Source organism: Papio anubis, chromosome 4 (assembly GCF_008728515.1).
Source record: "Papio anubis isolate 15944 chromosome 4, Panubis1.0, whole genome shotgun sequence".
NCBI lineage: Eukaryota > Metazoa > Chordata > Mammalia > Primates > Cercopithecidae > Papio > Papio anubis.
The window spans coordinates 174,966,141-174,983,839 of record NC_044979.1 but is presented as its reverse complement, the minus strand read 5'-3'; the positions used below and the strand labels follow the sequence as shown (position 1 = coordinate 174,983,839).

Below are 17,699 nucleotides of genomic sequence, written 5' to 3'. Positions count from 1 at the left end.
CAAATATCAAGTATACCCACACTAAAATGCATTTCACTCAGTTATGAAAATAAGAGTATTAGTCACATTGAACTAAAAGTAGCTTTAGAAATATTACAGGAGATTAAAAAGCTCACACAGAGATTACTGGAGGGGAAGGGCACAAGCTAGGGCTAGAAAAAGCTGGAGGATGTTTCTCCCAGCACATAAAAAAGCCACACAGCGAAACAACCCTTTTCTCCCACAGATTCCTCCTTTCCTGCTCACACCTGGCTCCTCTCTGAGAGCAGTGTAGTCACACCTAAGGGAACACGGTTGAATATCCTTTCTCTACCTGTATAATGTGTAATGACCGTATCTGCCAGTAGCCATTTCGTACCAACGTGGCCATCCCTCAAGCTTAGAACTCCTTTCCCATAAACAATTACAAAAGCAATTACAATTTTCTCTCTTCAAAGAATTCACTCCTGGAAATGTGTGATGTCATCTTTTATAAACACTGGCAAATAAGTTACAGCAGACTCTGTGGACCCCATTTTAATAACCACAGGGAGAAACTGACAGAAAGTGTAATCAGGCCAGGTGCGGTGGCTCATAACTGTAATCCCAGCACTTTGGGAGGCTGAAAGCAGAAGAATCGCTTGAGCCCAGGAGGTCAAGACTAGCCTGGGCAAACAAATTTTTGTCGAGAGACCACATCTCTACAAAAAATTTAAAAATTAGACAGGGGTGGTGCATGCCTGTAATCCCAGCTACTCAAGAGGTGGGAAGATCACTTGAGCCTGGGAGGTGGAGCCTGTAATGCTATGATCACACCACTGCACTCCAGCCTTGTTAATAGAACAAGACCCTGTCAGAAAGATAAAGAAAGAAAGAAAGAAAGAAAAAGGCCCAGGCGTGGCGGTGCATGCTTGTAATCCCAGCACTTTGGGAGGCTGAGGTGGATGGATAACGAGGTGAAGAGATTGAGACTATCCTGGCCAACATGGTGAAACCCCGTCTCTACTAAAAACACAAAAATTAGCTGGGCATGGTGGCACGTGCCTGTAGTCCAAGCTACTTGGGAGGCTGAGGCAGGAGAATTGCTTGAACCCGGGAGGTGGAGGTTGCAGTGAGCAGATATTGTGCCACTGCACTCCAGCCTGGAGACAGAGACTTCGTCTCAAAAAAAAAAAAAAAGAAAAAGAAAAAAAAAGGAGGAAGGAAGGAAGGGAGGAAGGGAGGGAGGGAGGGAAGGAGGAGAAAGAAAGGATAATCAGACAAATAATCAATCAACAGTTATTTATTGAATTTCTACTTTGCACAATACATTGTGCCAAGTCCTTCATGTGAATAGATTCTTAAACTGCTTGTTTGGGTGAAAAAAAAAAGTACAGAACTAATTGGTGCAATATAGATACAGAATACACTCAGGATAATGAGGCAAAAGTATGGCCATTTATTAAGAGTAAGATTAAAACTTGGCCGGGTGCAGTGGCTCAGGCCTGTAATCCTAGAACTTTGGGAAGCTGAGGTGGGCAGATCATCTGAGGCCAGGAGTTCGAGACCAGCCTGGCCAACATGGTGAAACCCCATCTTTACTAAAAATACAAAAATGAGCCAGGCATGGTGGCGCATGTCTGTAATCCCAGCTACTTGGGAGGCTGAGGCAGGGGGATCACTTGAACCCAGGAGGCAGAGGTTGCAGTGAGCCCAGATCATGCCATTGCACTCCAGCCTGGGTGACAGAGTGAGACTCCGTCTCAAAAAAAAAGAAAAAAAAATGACAGATTTAGGCCAGGCACAGTGGCTCATACCTGTAATCCCAGCATTTTGGGAGGCCGAGGTAGGTGGATCACCCGAGGTCAGGAGTTTGAAACCAGCCTGGCCAACATGGCGAAACCCTGTCTCTATTAAAAATACAAAAATTAGCTGGGTGTGGTGGCACTTATCTGTAATCCCAGCTACTCAGGAGGCTGAGGCAGGAGAATCGCTTGGACCCGGGAGGCAGAGGTTGCAGTGAGCCAATATTGCGCCACTGCACTCCAGCCTGGGTAACAGAGCAAGACCCCGTCTCAAATTTAAAAATAAAAATAATAAATAATAAATAATAAATAAATAAAACTTTAAATATTTTCTTTGACATGAAAATATCTAATATCTCAATTTTTTAAAGGCTTCTCATCTCATATAAAAACAACTCATAAAAATGTTTTACAGAGCACAAGGGCCCCTTGTCATTTTCATGTGCCTTGTTTACAAGAAGGACTACACTTTGAGGGTTTTTTTTTTTTTAATTATTATTATTATACTTTAAGTTCTAGGGTACATGTGCATAACGTGCAGGTTTGTTACATATGTATACTTGTGCCATGTTGGTGTGCTGCACCCATCAACTCGTCAACTTTGAGGGTTTCAAACAAATGCTGTAAAAGGTGCATGCCTGTCCCAAATCTAATATCTGGATGCAAACCCTCTTTGAACTAAACTCAACTCCTTTCTTAGAGATATGTGAACCAAAATATCTATTTTATTCACTTTTGCCAAATTTAATGACTCACGTATAGGGTGTTAGGGTGTTTCTTTGGGGATTTTGTTTCTTGTGTTTTGTTTTGTTTTGTTTGAGACAGGGTCTCCCTCTGTTGCCCAGGCTGGAGCACAGTGGCACGATCTTGGCTCACTGCAGCCTCAACTTCCCCAGGGTCAAGTGATTCTCCCACCTCAGCCTCCTGAATAGCTGGGACTACAGACACACACCACCATGTCTGGCTAATTTTTGGTATTTTTTGGTAGAGATGGAGTTTCACCATGTTGCCCAGGCTGGTCTCAAAATCCTGGGCTCAAGTGATCCACCTGCCTCGGCCTCCTAAAGTGCTGGGATTACAGGCAAGACCCAAGACCCACGTTGCCCAGCTGGGTGTTTCATAATATAAGGAAAGGTAAGACAAATCTGGATACTTAAGCCCTAGAACCAAATCACCTCCAAGACCAAATTACATAACTATATAATATATAATAATCTTATATACAGTAAGATTTATATATGTAACTGTATTATAATCTTACATATAAGATTTATATGTGTAACTATATTATAATAATCTTATATATAAGACTTTTTATATAACTATAATATCTAATAATCATATATAAGATTTTATATATAACTATATAAGATTTTTATATAATTTATATGATATAATATAACATACATAATTTATATGATTTATATATAATTTGGTCTTGATGATTTGATTATATATGGTATATATAGTATATCATATGAATTAATATCAAGTAGTTTTTAACTTTTTAAAATTTTATATTTACTATGTTAATTTTTAAAACAAAATTGACATAAAGTCAATATATATTATAAAAGTTTATATAAATAAGTATACAAATCACATATAAACATATAAATGGTAAACACACATTTAATTTAATTAACACTTACCATCCATATAAAAAAGAGAATGGAACTAAAAACATTAGATCAGTAAATTAAAGGCTCTGCTCACCACAATACAACACTGACTGAATCTGTAAGACTCAGGACAACAAAGGTATCGCAGTTTGGGGCAAGCATGGACGAATAAATACAGATAGACAGAAAGGTGTGGAATGATGGAATTTCTCTTAAACTTCTGGCAAATGGACTCCGGTAATTCCCCAGGATCATGCCTATGAGAACCAAAGGAGGCGGCGAGCGCTCCCCACCAAAGTGCCCTCCTTCAACAGCTGTACTGTGGATGCCTGGCCTCCGCATGGAAACTGCTCCAAATTCCACAGCTTCACGGCTGAATTTTCAACATTACAAAATCCCATCAGACCTGATGACAGGTTGCTGGACTAAATCATCATTTTAATTAACCACATTCTCTACACATATTTTCCAACCTGTCCATAACTATTCATGCCATTTTATAAAGCACTTATTCCCTTAGATCTTTTCAGAGATCACTTTGCTGTTTCAAAGAGTTGAGATGCCTTCATTTTAGGCAGTTTTACTTTTAATTAACTATTCAGAAGGCAACTCCTTTATTCGGTTGAAACCCCTGTCTGCTTTTTCTCCAAAGCCTTCTAAGATACCCTCTTGCAAGCCTGAATTGGCCTGGGAAGCAGCTGGCCCAGGTCCAAGCCACCTCACCAACATTATTTCCATTCTACCAACCATGCCTCAGGGCATGGGAAAAAAGCTCTATTTTATTCCGCCAAGTTTGGAATAGATGAAAAACATTTCCAAATGTCTTGACTTATGTGTCTTCTATCAGAAAGGCAAAAAGAGACGGAGACAATGGGAGGGGAAGACGATGTTACGATTAAGCCTCACGAGACAGGCAATTGCATCCAGGTCCACTGCAGGACTGTTGGACACATGGCATTGTGTTAAGTGCTGTTTCTCAGCCCTCATCCCAAAAAAAAAGAGAAAAAGAAGAAGAAAAATGAAATCTGTTTGCCCCCTGTGATCCCCCAAACACCAGTCATTTAAACAGGGCCCAACGCGTTGCTCATCAGGTTATTCGGGGCACTTGAGCTCTGCCTGGGCTGGGAGCCTGCAGAAAAGGGTCTTAGGATCCAGGCCAGAGAAGGGAAGAGGGGAGTGAACACATGAGCTAACCTGGACGGCACTGTCGTCTTGCTGTACCCCTATGTCCTGGCTCTAGCATGGGGCCCCTCTCCTCCAAAGTCCTCCCCGTCACGGGGTCCCTGATCAAGGAGCTCCTCTGGGCCTGCAAAGCGCAGCTCCTCACAGCACCTGCTGAGCTGACTCCCAGGGACACAGCATCAGCTCTTGGAAGAGTCCTTCCCTTTACGGCCCAGAGGGAGGGCTGTGCACAGCACCGCATCAGTTCCCATCATGGACACACTCCTACTCTTCACCTTTCCCCCTTTGCCCCTTCTCCACCCTCCAGGGTGCCATGGCCCATGCTGGTCCCCCAGGCTGCACTGTCTGTCCTGGGTAGGATCTGGGGGTACTTGGGGTGTGTGTCATTGTTTGAAGCCTTTGGGACCTCAGTGAACACTCAGAGAGCTCCGTTTTCCTATCCTGTTACATTTACTTATAAGAAAGTACTGTTCTCTGTCCTAAAGTCACCCAGACACTGTTAGCTACTAGACTGTGTCGGAGTGATCTGACAGCAGCGCCTCTTCATGCCACTCACTTGGCATCTCTCGTTTATTGTCTTGTACAGTTAGGAGACTTTCCAACTGAGATCACTGTACTGTAGTATAAAGCACACTGGATTTGAGTCAGAGACGACCTGTGTTTCCATCCTAGCTTGGAAGGCTGCTTTCTGAGCAAGGGCTCTGATCTCCAATTTCTTCATCTGCAAACTGGATGTAACAGTGCGTTCCTCATGGGGTTTTGGTGGGAACGAAGATGATGATGCATGGAAAAGCATTCTGTATCTCAGGCTGAAAACCTACACTGTCAGGCACCATACAGCACACCACCATCCCAGTGCACTGTCACACCGGCCATCCAGATAGGTATTTGGATGGCTATTTTATAACAGTGCTGAGGCTCCAATAAATGAATGAATTTTCCAGGAATGACGTTCAGACTGATCTAATTCAAGAGTCATATTTTTCCCACGATATTTACACTGTCAATCAAGACGGAGAAAGGACTGAGAAGCCCAAGAGCCACCATGAGGGTCTGTCCTTAAAGATCAGTTCCAGGGGCTGTGCATCTTGGAGACAGCAGGGACTGTCCTGTCTCCCTTTGTCCCCCCTGCCACACTGTGGCCTTCTGGAAGAAAGGAGGGTCCTGGGAGAAGTCCCACGCCCTCTCCTGCTCGCCAGGGTCTCTTTACGCAAATCTGTCCAGAACGTGGTCAAATGTGCGACAGCTCTTTAGAGTCAACTATTAAAATTGAGATGTAATACACAGCTGCATGTATTTAATTCCTCAAAAGGAGATTACAATTTGCTTTTCCTTTCTCATTTATTTCATTCAACCAACAGAAGTCAGAATGCCCTTACTGATGAGGTGTCAGGCAAGAATCCATTTTTCAAATGTACAGGCTGAAGAAATAAGTAGGAAAGGCTTGGCAGACTGACTGCCACACAGTAGCATGGGCACAAGAAGCCACTCTGGGGTTTTCCTGCCAAGAAGCTTTTGAGTGAAATTTCTCTACCCATGAAAAATCATTAGCACTGACACCGTGGGGATAATCAATTCTCATTCTTATGGCTAAGGCAGAAATTCTCCCACGAATGTGCTTCTGGAAAATTCTTCTCACACATACTGATCATAGACCCCGATCTACTAAATAATATTAGCTAATAATTACAGTAACTAATAATTATAACTGAAATCCTAATTAATATTAACAGTAACTAATAATAAAAGTAACAATTATAGTAGCAACTAATATTAACTAATAGTAGCTAGTAAGTATAAATAACATTTACTAATCATTAGAACATTTCCTGAGTGCTGATAAACACTTGACACCATGCGGGGCACCGAAGCACGTCATTTCATCAGTCCTCATGACAACACTATGAGGTAGGCACTATTCTTATCCTCATTTTACAGACAAGGAAATTGAGGCTTAACAAGGTGAAATAACTTTCCCAAGGTCACACAGTTACACATGGCACTGAAACACTTGCTTAGGAAACCAAAATTAACTTGGCTTTTCCAAGACCCTGGGATGAACGTTGCGTCTCCAGGTCATCCGAAGCTAACTAAATTATGAGCCCAAACTTCAAGAACACAAGACATCAAATAAACCTAAAAAATCCACTAACTTATGTATTGTCTTCTGAAGAATATGTAGACCAGGTCTACAGACTACATAGAGGACTGGCAGGCAAGAGGTAAAGTTTTCAGCAATGAGCATCAACAACATATTTAAAGCCCACCAAAGCCATTTTCCTCCCAAAAAATATTTTTTATCCAAATAGCCAAAAAATGTACTTCTTCTAGATCAATTGAAAGTTTCAGCAGTCATCAATAGCCACAAAGGATTTTACAGAGTTTCACATTTGGAGTGGGTCCTCATCTTTTTCGGTTAACTTGTTCTAGAGATCACTAAAACAATGGCTGATCAGTTGTGCTTCGCAGAAGGCACAGCCAAGATATTTTCTCTTGTTTTCTTCTCACCCTCTCCGGAAACCTCTTGAACTTTTGGGGCTGGGAGTGGTGGCACTCAGCGGCTGCCTTTGGGGCTGTCACCCCAGCCAATGGCTTACTCTGGGTACCATCTCTGGCAGAGTGGCTGCTGAAATCCGAGCAGAAACCTGAGATCCTCCAGAAACTAGATATAAAAGGAAACAGCCGCCTTGCTCGTCTCTAACTCTTGGGTTTAATAAAACTGTTTTTTCTCTCCACAGCCTAACTGCTGCTAAAATGCTGGCCGAAATATCAGTCCCAGACAGACAGACACTATGTGTTCAACCCTAAAATCAAAGTCTTACCCATTTCCAAAGAGAAAAGTGTCACTTCATCACCCCTATTTCTTATGGCAGGTCTAGCCTGCACAGAATGAAGGCCAGAATTGAAGAGGTGGATGGTCTCAAGAAAATTAGACAAAGCACTGTTACGGAGGTCGGCGTTTAGCTCTTATTTTGGGGCCGTCTGAATGCCTGGAGTGTTTATAACTGTGGCCTGAGAGACGTTTGCTCTGGTCACTGTGACATCACTTTCCTCAAACAATATATTACACATGCTAACTTTACACTTTCAGTATGGTTACATCATTACATGGCATATACAAGTGATTACACCCCGGAGTCATTTTAGCAATCTGGTTCATCATCCGCTCCAAACAGTGTTACACAAAGTGTCGTTTATTTGCAATTTTAAATTAGTTTAAGCCCTGCAGAATGAATGGCAGAAACACACACAAAAAAGTCCCTGATTCTATGATATTCACAAGGCAACACAACACAAATCACAGGTTAAAAACTCTAGCGTCAAGCACGCCTCCTTCCTTGAATCCCTTTTCACACCCAACCATCCAGATTACACCGTTTCCATGCTTTTTCTACACTATGAAATCAAATGCAGAAAGCAAAGGGCGCACATACTTATTGCAGAGCCATAGCTGACTACACGCGAAAAAGAAACTGAAGGCCAACGTTGGCCATACTTCCAACCCTGAGTTATTCAGAAAAGAGTATAGGAAGAAAGAGTCCACCAGACACCTACCGCTATGGACCCAGAAGATGTAGCAACAAACACTTTGATAACCATTTCGACAGTTGGAAAGAGGACTCCCCCCAACACACCCCTGTTAGGGAATGCGCTGCTAGACAAATCCTGACAGTGACACGAGCGAGCAAGTGCCAGGTCGGGGCTGGCGGCAGCCCAGGGCTCCACTGAGCTCCGGCCCTCCCGCTCCAACTTAAGAGGCTCTGTCTCTCCAAGGAGCAGCAGAGGCATCTTGGGCTCCCCCCTCCATTGGCCCAGGAATATTTTGGGATCTGTCAGGAAAATATTTGATTGGCTGATAAAAGCAGCCACTGGACTATTTCCCTATCACTTTAAATGCCCGACAACAGTCCGTAAAAGGCCAGGCTGTGCTGTGCACCAATCGGAGACCTGTGCAGAGATGCCTTGGGGCAAAGGGAGGTGGAGCCCCGTTAAGAGAACAGCAGGAGGCGAAAGAAGTGAGGGAGGAGCTCTTGGGAACTGGAAAAGCCCAGAAAACACCACCTCAGTCTAGGAGGAGGCTGGGTTTACCGGGCTTTTGGCAAACAAATAAACTGGAAGGGTCAGAATAGCCACAGAGGCCTTTAAGTCAAGAGCAACGTCTTTGTTTTCTTTTCTCCTGGCAGATTAAAAAAAAATTTTTTTTAAGTAAACTGTCATACAATAGAAATCCCTTTAGGAGTGGCGTGTTTCCAGTGTGCTCTCTTTCCCACCTGTTTCTCCTAAAGAACAGAAACTGACCAGCCATGGGCCATCTAAAGTTTCACTGACATCCAGGGAGGCAGGGAAACAGCTACTGGCTTGTCAATACTCACGACTGCAACAAGCCAATTGTCTCATTATTTTATTTACTTGTCACTGACTTGAAGTTTATTAACTGTTTTAAAGTCCTTGGGGAAAAAAAACTAAATAATCTGTTTATAATAGGCTCTTTGTTTATATAGGTACTTTGTGTTTATACATATATATACATAAACACACACACATATGTATTATATAAACATACACACTATATATTTATTTTTATATGTGTGTGTGTGTGTGTGTTTATACATTTTAATAGGAACTCTGAATTGTGTTAAAAGTTAGAGAAGGGCCAGGGGCGGTGTCTCACGCCTGTAATCCCAACACCTTGGGAGGTCAAGGCAGGAAGATTGCTTGAACCCAGAAGTTCAAGACCAGTCTGGGTAACATAGTGAAGTGCAACTTTACCAACAACAACAACAACAAAAAGAAACCCAGCCAGGCGTGTTGGCAGGCGCCTGTATCTGTATTTCCAGCGACTTGGAAGGCTGAGGTGGAAGGATCGCTGAGCCCTGTAGCCAGGAGTTTGAGGCTGCAGTGAGCTACGATCGCACCCACTGCACTCATCCGGGTGACAGAACAAGACCTCATCTCTAAAACAAAACCAAATCAAACAAACAAATTAAAGGAATACAAAATCTAGCAAAGAAGCCCAAATGCTAGCTACGCAAATTCTTCTGGTAGGTTTCAAAATCAAGATCAAGGGCATTAGGGACAAAGGATTAGTTTTTCAAGAAGCACTTGGGGGATATTTAGCTCTCTTAGCTAACTGAGTCTCTTACTGTCTCTCTGTCTGTTCTCCGGCTCCCTTTTTAAAATCCCCTGCTGCTCATCATGGATTGGGTGGCACCGACGTTCTGAGCAGAGAGGAATCTCCCAGGCTTCTGTACTCCCTCTTCATCTGAGTCCCAGAGCCCCAGAGGTATGTTTCCCCCGGCCTCAGGTAGGTGACTGCAATGAGAAAAGACATTCCAGTCCCCGGAATATCCCAGTTCCCAGAATATAACTTAAATGCCTCTCCATCACAATGAATGATTGAGGTGACCACCAAAATTTAACTTTTGGCTTCAACATGCAAAGTTAGCCGCTCCAAAAATAAAGTCCTTAATGAAGATGATTAATGGTTCCTCAAATTTAAGTCAGTAGAATTATAAATTTTATTTTAAAGCACACCAAGGATTACAGATCAGTTTAATTTTTCTTTTCTGCATTTTCAAAATTTCTACAGCATGTATTATTTTTTCATACAATTATATATTTTCACACCTTAAAGTCTGCCACATAAGCATGCCATATTTCTCCAAATATTCTTGAAGAAAGTGGGGGCATATTTTCTAATGACTTTGTAAGTTAGTAACATAAACTATAGCTAGATTATCATATGCTCTACAGAATACGCATCTCTTGATCATATCAGGTGAAAACTGCCCTCAATAATGACACCTCCTCCATCTGCAAACCCTGGGGAGAAATTAATTTCCTACTGAAATAACAGCTAACAATTTGTAGGTGTTGTCCACGTGCCAGATCTGCTCTAGGTGCTTTGCATAAACCACTCCCTTAACCTGTACAAGAACTCTAAAACTGTGTTCCATTATTATGCCCACTCACCATGAGGACACAGAACTAGAGATGACGGAAACAGGAAATGGCATATCCAAGACTTGAGCCCCACCCATTTCTCTCCACACCGTAAGAGAAGCTCCTGAGATGCTACCCTCAAATTCCTGGCGCTCCCTTTTCACTATGAATTTAAGTTTATTCTTTTCAAAATGACCATAAACATGTACAAATTAAAAATCTGAAAACTCCAGCTGAAAGATTCCTTCTAATTTATTTTTACACTAATGACACAAATGAGCTTCACCATAATTAACAGGAATACCGAACATTCCCAATGCATCTTAAAATAAAGCTCAAGGAACCCCTGACTTACAAAATCCACTTCAGAAAGAAGCTGTATAATTTAGTGAAGATGCAGGCAGCCAACCATTCAACATCTCCAGTGCTTGCTGTTTGCGTCTGTTCACAAAGACCAGGAGATCCACTGAGGAAGGAAAGGAGACTTTATTTTTAGAGGGAAATACAACCTGCAGATTGGGGAATGCAGCTTACAGGAAAAACCAAAAATGCACACGCTGTAGAAGGGAGGAAGGAGCTGGTATCTGTGTCTTACAGAGTCAGCCTTACATACATACTGAGCAAGGTTGCAGAGGATCTACTAATATTTATGAGGAAATGCAGGCATCTGTGCAGTGGGTAAACGTGTATGTATCATACATTCCATGCTCACTTTGGGGTGGAGTTCTAGCATTAAAATGAGATGGAATTTGGCTCTTTACATCAACGGGTGAACTACAGGGCACAAAGACATTTTACGTGCAATTTCTGTAAGCTGGCGGAAACTGGCTTGAGGTCTGCAGCTGTTTATCAATAAAGAATGTTTGTAAGACCAGTCCTTTGTCCAACTGGAGTGGTAGTAGGACCGCAAGGCATTGGCGGGGGTGTGCAGCGAGGGAGGGAATGTTTCCATTGGCTGGCATTAGGCAGTCTATCGGGGTCAGTTGGAAATTTTCCAGCTGAAGTTGTGTTGGCTATGCTTTTTCGAAGCTGGTTTGCACTTACTTAATAGCAGTTAATAATGCAAAAATACCTAACTAACCCCTTATCCTTCTGGCTGTGACAGTCTGGGGGTTTTTTTGTTTGCTTGTTTTTTGTTTTTTGTTTTTGAGATGGAGTCTCACACTGTCACCAGGCTTGAGTGCAGTGGCTTGATCTCGGCTCACTGCAACCTCCACTTCCCAGATTCAAGTGATTCTCCTGCCTCAGCCTCCCGAGTAGGACATTCTGTTTTTGGTGCATCTCATTTTAGGAACCAGGAGTTCATTTTGTCTGTCTGTTGGAGTAGATTTTAACAAGTCAAATAACATCACTTTTTGTGGGTTTTTTTTGTTTTTTGTTTTTTTTTGAGACGGAATCTCGCTCTGTCGCCCAGGCTGGGGTGCAGTGGCCGGATCTCAGCTCACTGCAAGCTCTGCCTCCTGGGTTTACACCATTCTCCTGCCTCAGCCTCCGAAGTAGCTGGGACTACAGGCGCCCGCCACCTTGCCCAGCTAGTTTTTTTGTATTTTTTAGGAGAGACGGGGTTTCACCGTATTAGCCAGGATGGTCTCAATCTCCTGACCTCGTGATCCGCCCATCTCGGCCTCCCAAAGTGCTGGGATTACAGGCTTGAGCCGCCGCGCCCGGCCATAACATCACTTTTTGATTTGACTAATTTTGATTTAAAGACATGAGGTACTGGCTACAAACTTCATAGGGACCCCCAGATGATCTCATGATAAATGACACCAGACGATATGTTTTGATTTACATAACTTTACAGACAACTTAAAATGACAAATAAAGACACATGTTTATTATGTAGAATGATGGGAATGATCACCACAATAACTGTAGTGGGTTGAATACTGTTCCCCAAAATTCATGTTCACCCAAACCTCAGCATGTAAACTTATTTGGAAATAGGGTCTTTACAGATGTAATCATTTGGGGGGCCTTGTGAGTAAATCATCCCGGATTTAGGGTAGGCCCTAAGTCCAATGACTGGTTGTCCTTCTAAGAAGAGAAAGACAGGGAGACACAGCAGAAAACCCTGTGAAGATGGAAATAGAAACTGGAGTGGTGCTGCCACAAGTCAAGGAATAGCAGGAGCCCCCAGAAGCTGGAAGAGTCCAAGAATTCTCCCTGAGAGCCTTCAGAGGAAACATGGACTTTCAGATAATTTGGTTTCATACTTGTGACCTTCAGAAATGTGAGACGATAAAGTTCTACTGTTCTAAGCCCCTAAGTTCATGGTAATCTGTTACAGCATCCCTAGGAACCTAATACAGACAAATAAAGGCTATGCTTATTATGTGGCATGATGGAGATGGCCACCAGAATAGCAAAGGCCATGGCTCTTCTCCTTCCATTGTATACACAGAAAAGAACAACCCCCTTCAAAAGCAAAAGCAAAGGCTGGGCACGATGGCTTACGCCTGAAATCCCAACACTTTGGGAGGCCAAGGTGGGCAGATCACTTAAGGTCAGGAGTTCAAGGCCAGCCTGGACAACATCGCAAAACCCCATCTCTACTAAAAATACAAAAAGAATTAGCCAGGTGTTGTGACTCACACCTGTAATCCCAGCTACTCAGGAGGCTGATGCAGGAGAATCGCCTGAACCCAGGAAATGGGAAACAGCGGTTGTGGTGAGCTGAGACGGCAGCACTGCACTCCAGCCTGGGCAACAGAGTGATATGTCTCAAAAAAAAAACAAAGACTATTCAATTGTAACAGAAAGATTCAAGGGCAGATTTGCAGAGTGACCTTATCATGTCTACATACTGGGAAAAGCTGGTAGAAAAGAGGAGGAACCCATTCTAAGGAACCTCTACCTTTCAGTTCCTCCAGTCTTGAGCTCCAGGGTTAGATGTTCCCTCAACGGCAAACCTCTGCTCTTGTTACTGTCATGGGACCACCACCAGCCACCAAGCATCAGCCCATCTTTCCATAATGTCAAGTCTAGGGTGACATTTGTCTAATGTTTGCCTACCTGGAGATGTTGCCCCAATCATCACCACCAGCAGAAACAACCGGCACCCATCTTATATGGGTAATTCCTTACCGAAGGAGTTCTAGAAATGCACGGCACACCAAAACGCAGGGTAGGTCATGCATTTCTAGAGGAAGAAATGGCGATATGGAGAGAAAGCTTGTCCTAACCCACTTCTACCAAAGCAGGATTAAAGTCAATTTGAAAAAAAACACCGTTTCTCCTTTTATATAAAAACCAAATGCAGAAACTATAAAAAGAAATCTAATAAGCTTGACTCTACACAAATACCAAAATGCACTGTAAACAAAATTAAAGGTAACTGACAGAGGAAGTATTTGCAACGTATATCGCAAGCCAAGTTTTCAAGCATCAAAAGTTCTTACAAAACCAATTTTTACAAAGATGAATGCCAAGTTTTAAAATGAACAAAAGACAGGAAAACGCAAATCACACAATAAGGACAAATGGCACGAAAGATACAGGAAAAAGTCTGTTCTTCCTACTAACAAGGAAGTGAATACAATCAAAGATGTCAATTTTTGACAATAAAATGGGCCAAAAAAAAATTGTAAGAAAAAGAATTTCCAATGCGGGCCAAGGATTGGAACGTTTGCTGGAAGGCAGTTTCCCTCTACCTTTAGAAAGCCTCAAAGGGAACGTATGTTTTGGCCCTGCAACCTCACATGTAGGAATTTATCCTAAGGAAACAGTCAGGGGTGACGTCAAAGATTCATCTGCAAGGATATTCAACACGGCTTTGATACACGAAAAAAAGTAAATAAATAAAAGGAAACAATGTAAGTCTTCCTAAATGATGCCAAAGTCCTATGCTGTCATTAAAAAGCACCTATAACTCCATCATCTAGGTGATTTTGACTTTTGCTTTGGACATTTTGCCTGTACATTTCTAAATTCTCTATGCCAAATAATGCATTGTTTTGTCATCAGATTTTGTTTTACAAAAACAAACCAAAACAAAAAAACCGTCTTTATGACACGGGGTTAATAGGGAAACTGTGCTTCCCAGGCATTGACCAGGCGTCTACACCAGCTGCCTAGCAGCCTACCGGTAGGCGTCTACACCCGCCTACTGACTCAAGCCACCTAAGGCTGGCAGAGCCTTAAGAGGGCGCCAGAGCGCCAGAACGCGTGAAGCACGACAAGCTCCCTCGCTCCCGGTGCGGCCACGGGGGCAGGCAGGGTCCTGGGCGCCGAACAGGGACGGCAGGAGCCTCGTTTACAGACGTCTACACAAGCAACTCACTTCCCCGAACCGAAAAAAAACGCGAGGCCACACTGACCTCTAGGCCAAACACGCCCCTCCCGGCCGCGGCGTCCGCTCCCCGAGTGCGCATGCGCGCGCCCAGCCCCCTCAGGCCTGCTCTTCCCAGCAGGCCTCGCGCACGGGTTTCCATGGCGACGGTCCGCCGCTGCGGCCTTGCTGCAGTCGCAGGAACCGCGCGGAACAGGTAACGGCCCAACTGCCGCCATCGTCCGCCGCAGCCGGTTGCCCTGTTACTGCCCCAACGCTGGTCCCGTCCGGACCCGCCTGCTACGCTCTTTCTGGGCTTCCGGTATCGCCGGTCACTCCGTCCTCGCCCCTGCCTGCCTCGCTGGCGCCCGGCCGTTTCCTCCTCGCAGCGCAGTCTGGCAAGGAACAGCTACTCCGGCTCGGCAGTGGCCGGGCGCCCCGGCGACACACGTACTCTCAGGCCTGCTGGGCAGGGGGGACGCCTGGGCCGAGGTGACCGAGCGCGCCCGGGGCCGCGCCTGGGTCCGGCAAGGGGGCAGAGGCCGATCTCACCGCCGCCCCACCGAGGGACTTTTGGGTTTTTCTATCTGAATCTTCTATCTGACCTCCGATTTTGCCTTTGCATACTTGCTATTTTGCTTGGGATTCGTTTTTCTTTAAAACCTGAGCGCTGGCATCTCCCTATGTCGCAGGAATCTAAATCTTTTGAAATGTCTTCTCTGTGTATGTCCCCCACTCGCCCAGTCTCGGGACTCTTTATCCACACTCTTTCCTCAGCGTGCTAACATCCCGTTGCCACACTGAAGCCAACGGTTAAGTTTCTTCAGAGCCCAGTTTTTTTCACGGCTGAATGTGAGCTTGAGCCTTTTTGCTCAATCCCTAGATGAACTCATCCAGTCTCCTGTACTCAGAGCCTATCTGAATGCCAGTGAGCCCCAAGTGTGCATTCCCAGCCCTCGCCCCTCCCCTGAACACCAGACCCCTGCATTCAGCTGCCTGCCACATCCCTACTTGGATGTCTACGGCATCTCAAACGTAGCTTATCCAAAATAGATCTCAATAATTCCCCAAGCCAAGCCTGTCCTCCCACAATCTTAACCCGTCATAGTTGCTGGGAATTCCATCCTCCAGTTGCCCGAGCCTTGTATCCTGCTTGAGTCCTGTTTTTCTCTTCCTCACCTTCAGTCTGTCAGCACTGCCTTCAAAATGCACCCGAATAGATTCACAATTCTACCATTTCTCTCAACCCCCACTGTCACCACCTTGGTCCAGGCCCCCATCATCTGGTGCCTGGATTACTTTACTTGCTTCCTAATTGGTTTCCCTGAGTCTGCCCCTCCCCCACTTGAGCATGACAGCCTTAATGCTATTTCCCGTTCTCTGTTATTTCGTATGAATAAGTTTTTTAAAGGATTATGTAAATTACAATTTCCTTATATAAATTACAATTTCCGTAGTTAAAAGTGCAATAGTTTCAGTATGTATTTTGCACATTGCAACTTTTAAACCGGGTAAACAAGTCTACATAAGCATCATGCTAACAAGCTGACAATGTAAACATGCCCCTTAGCTGTGTTAGGTATAAATATCACAGTGCCCCTGGAACAGAACTATGGCCAGAGCTTTACAAGGGACTGTCCTGAAGAACAAAAGAATCCAGAGCCTTCTTCCCAGTGCAAAGACAGGAATCATGTAGGAGTTTAAGCTCTTCCTTTTTTTATTTTTTAGAGAAGCACCAAAAGAGGCAAACTGAGATGCAGACAAATGATCATCCGTATGCTGATCATTTTGATAGTAAGTACCTGGGTGCTGATATGGCGATCAATGTGACAGGTCCCTGCCCTCAAGGAGCTAAGGTCCTTACATACCTGTACCCTTGCCAATCTCTCTCTCTTTTTTTTCATTTTTTTGAGATATTATCTCACTCTGTCGGCCAGGCTGAAGTGCAGTGGCATCATCTCGGCTCACTTCATCCTCCATCTCCCAGGCTCAAGCAATTCTCCTGCCTCGGCCTCCTGAGTAGCTGGGATTACAGGTGTGCACCACCACACCCAGCTAATTTTTGTATTTTTAGTAGAGATGGGGTTTCACCATGTTGGCCAAGCTGGTCTCAAACTCCTGACCTCAGGTAATCCGCCCGCCTCGGCCTTCCAAAGTGCTGGGATTACAGGCATGAGCCACCACGCCTGGCCCTACCCTTGCCACTCTCTTAAACCCTATCTTTTCTCTTTTGCCATCAGGTAAAACCCCAATTAACCAAAGTAACAGAGTAGGATTGCCACAGTTAGCTGAGGGTCTATAGGAGATTGCATTTCATAAATGACCACTTTACTCAGATTTGATCTCCCACCACACCCTTGTGCTATCACTTCATAGAGAAACTTGAAGCTGTCACATGGGAATCTCCTCATACTTCAGCTGCCAAAACTGCAAGCCTTACTTATATCTGTTCCTACCTTCCTTCCTCCTCCTAACCAAAGCCACTCCCTCTCTGTGCTTTGGATCCCATCCCTTTCCACTCACCAAAAACTACACTGTCAGGTATGCATTCCCTCTCCCATATGATCACCTATTCCCTCTCAGCTGGCTCTGCCATGGTTTTGAAGCATGTTGAAGTTTCCCATCACAAAAGAGAAAAAAAGAATCTCCTATGACCCCACATTCCCCTTCAGTTTCCAGTTATTGTCCAATCCCTTATCCCTTTCGACAGGCAAACTTTAAAGAACTGCCTTATTCAAAACCTCTATTATTTGTCTCTCACTCCTCAGCCAGCCTGGCTTCCCTCTTCATCTCTGCTAAAACAAAAACCGGGAATGAGACATTTCCAGGCCTCGTCTTGCTCAGTCTCTCAGCAGCATTTGAAACTGCTGCCCCCATTTCACTCTACAAACACTGTCTGCCCTTGGCTTCTGTGACCAC

At 44.1% G+C, this 17,699-nt stretch overlaps 2 protein-coding genes across 10 annotated transcripts in view; one reads left to right on the top strand and one right to left on the bottom strand.

Moving 5' to 3' along the window:
• SH3BGR (SH3 domain binding glutamate rich protein) overlaps positions 1 to 8,444 on the bottom strand; it is a 57,850-nt gene extending 49,406 nt beyond the window's left edge. Inside the window, exon 1 of the mRNA XM_009202248.2 lies at positions 8,123 to 8,444. Coding sequence (XP_009200512.1) covers positions 8,123 to 8,356 — 234 coding nt within the window. The 5' untranslated portion in view covers positions 8,357 to 8,444. The remainder of the gene's footprint in view (positions 1 to 8,122) is intronic.
• Positions 8,445 to 14,927: 6,483 nt separating this feature from the next.
• LCA5L (lebercilin LCA5 like) overlaps positions 14,928 to 17,699 on the top strand; it is a 42,649-nt gene continuing 39,877 nt past the window's right edge. For 3 of the 9 annotated variants that reach the window (XM_031664868.1, XM_031664863.1, XM_031664860.1), the window contains exons 1-2: positions 14,989 to 15,272; positions 16,509 to 16,574. The gene's annotated coding sequence lies outside the window, so the exon portion shown is untranslated. Of the gene's footprint in view, positions 15,273 to 15,706; positions 16,575 to 17,699 lie in introns of those variants that run through there. The other 6 variants (XM_031664865.1, XM_031664862.1, XM_031664866.1 and 3 more) reach the window with 6 other exon arrangements.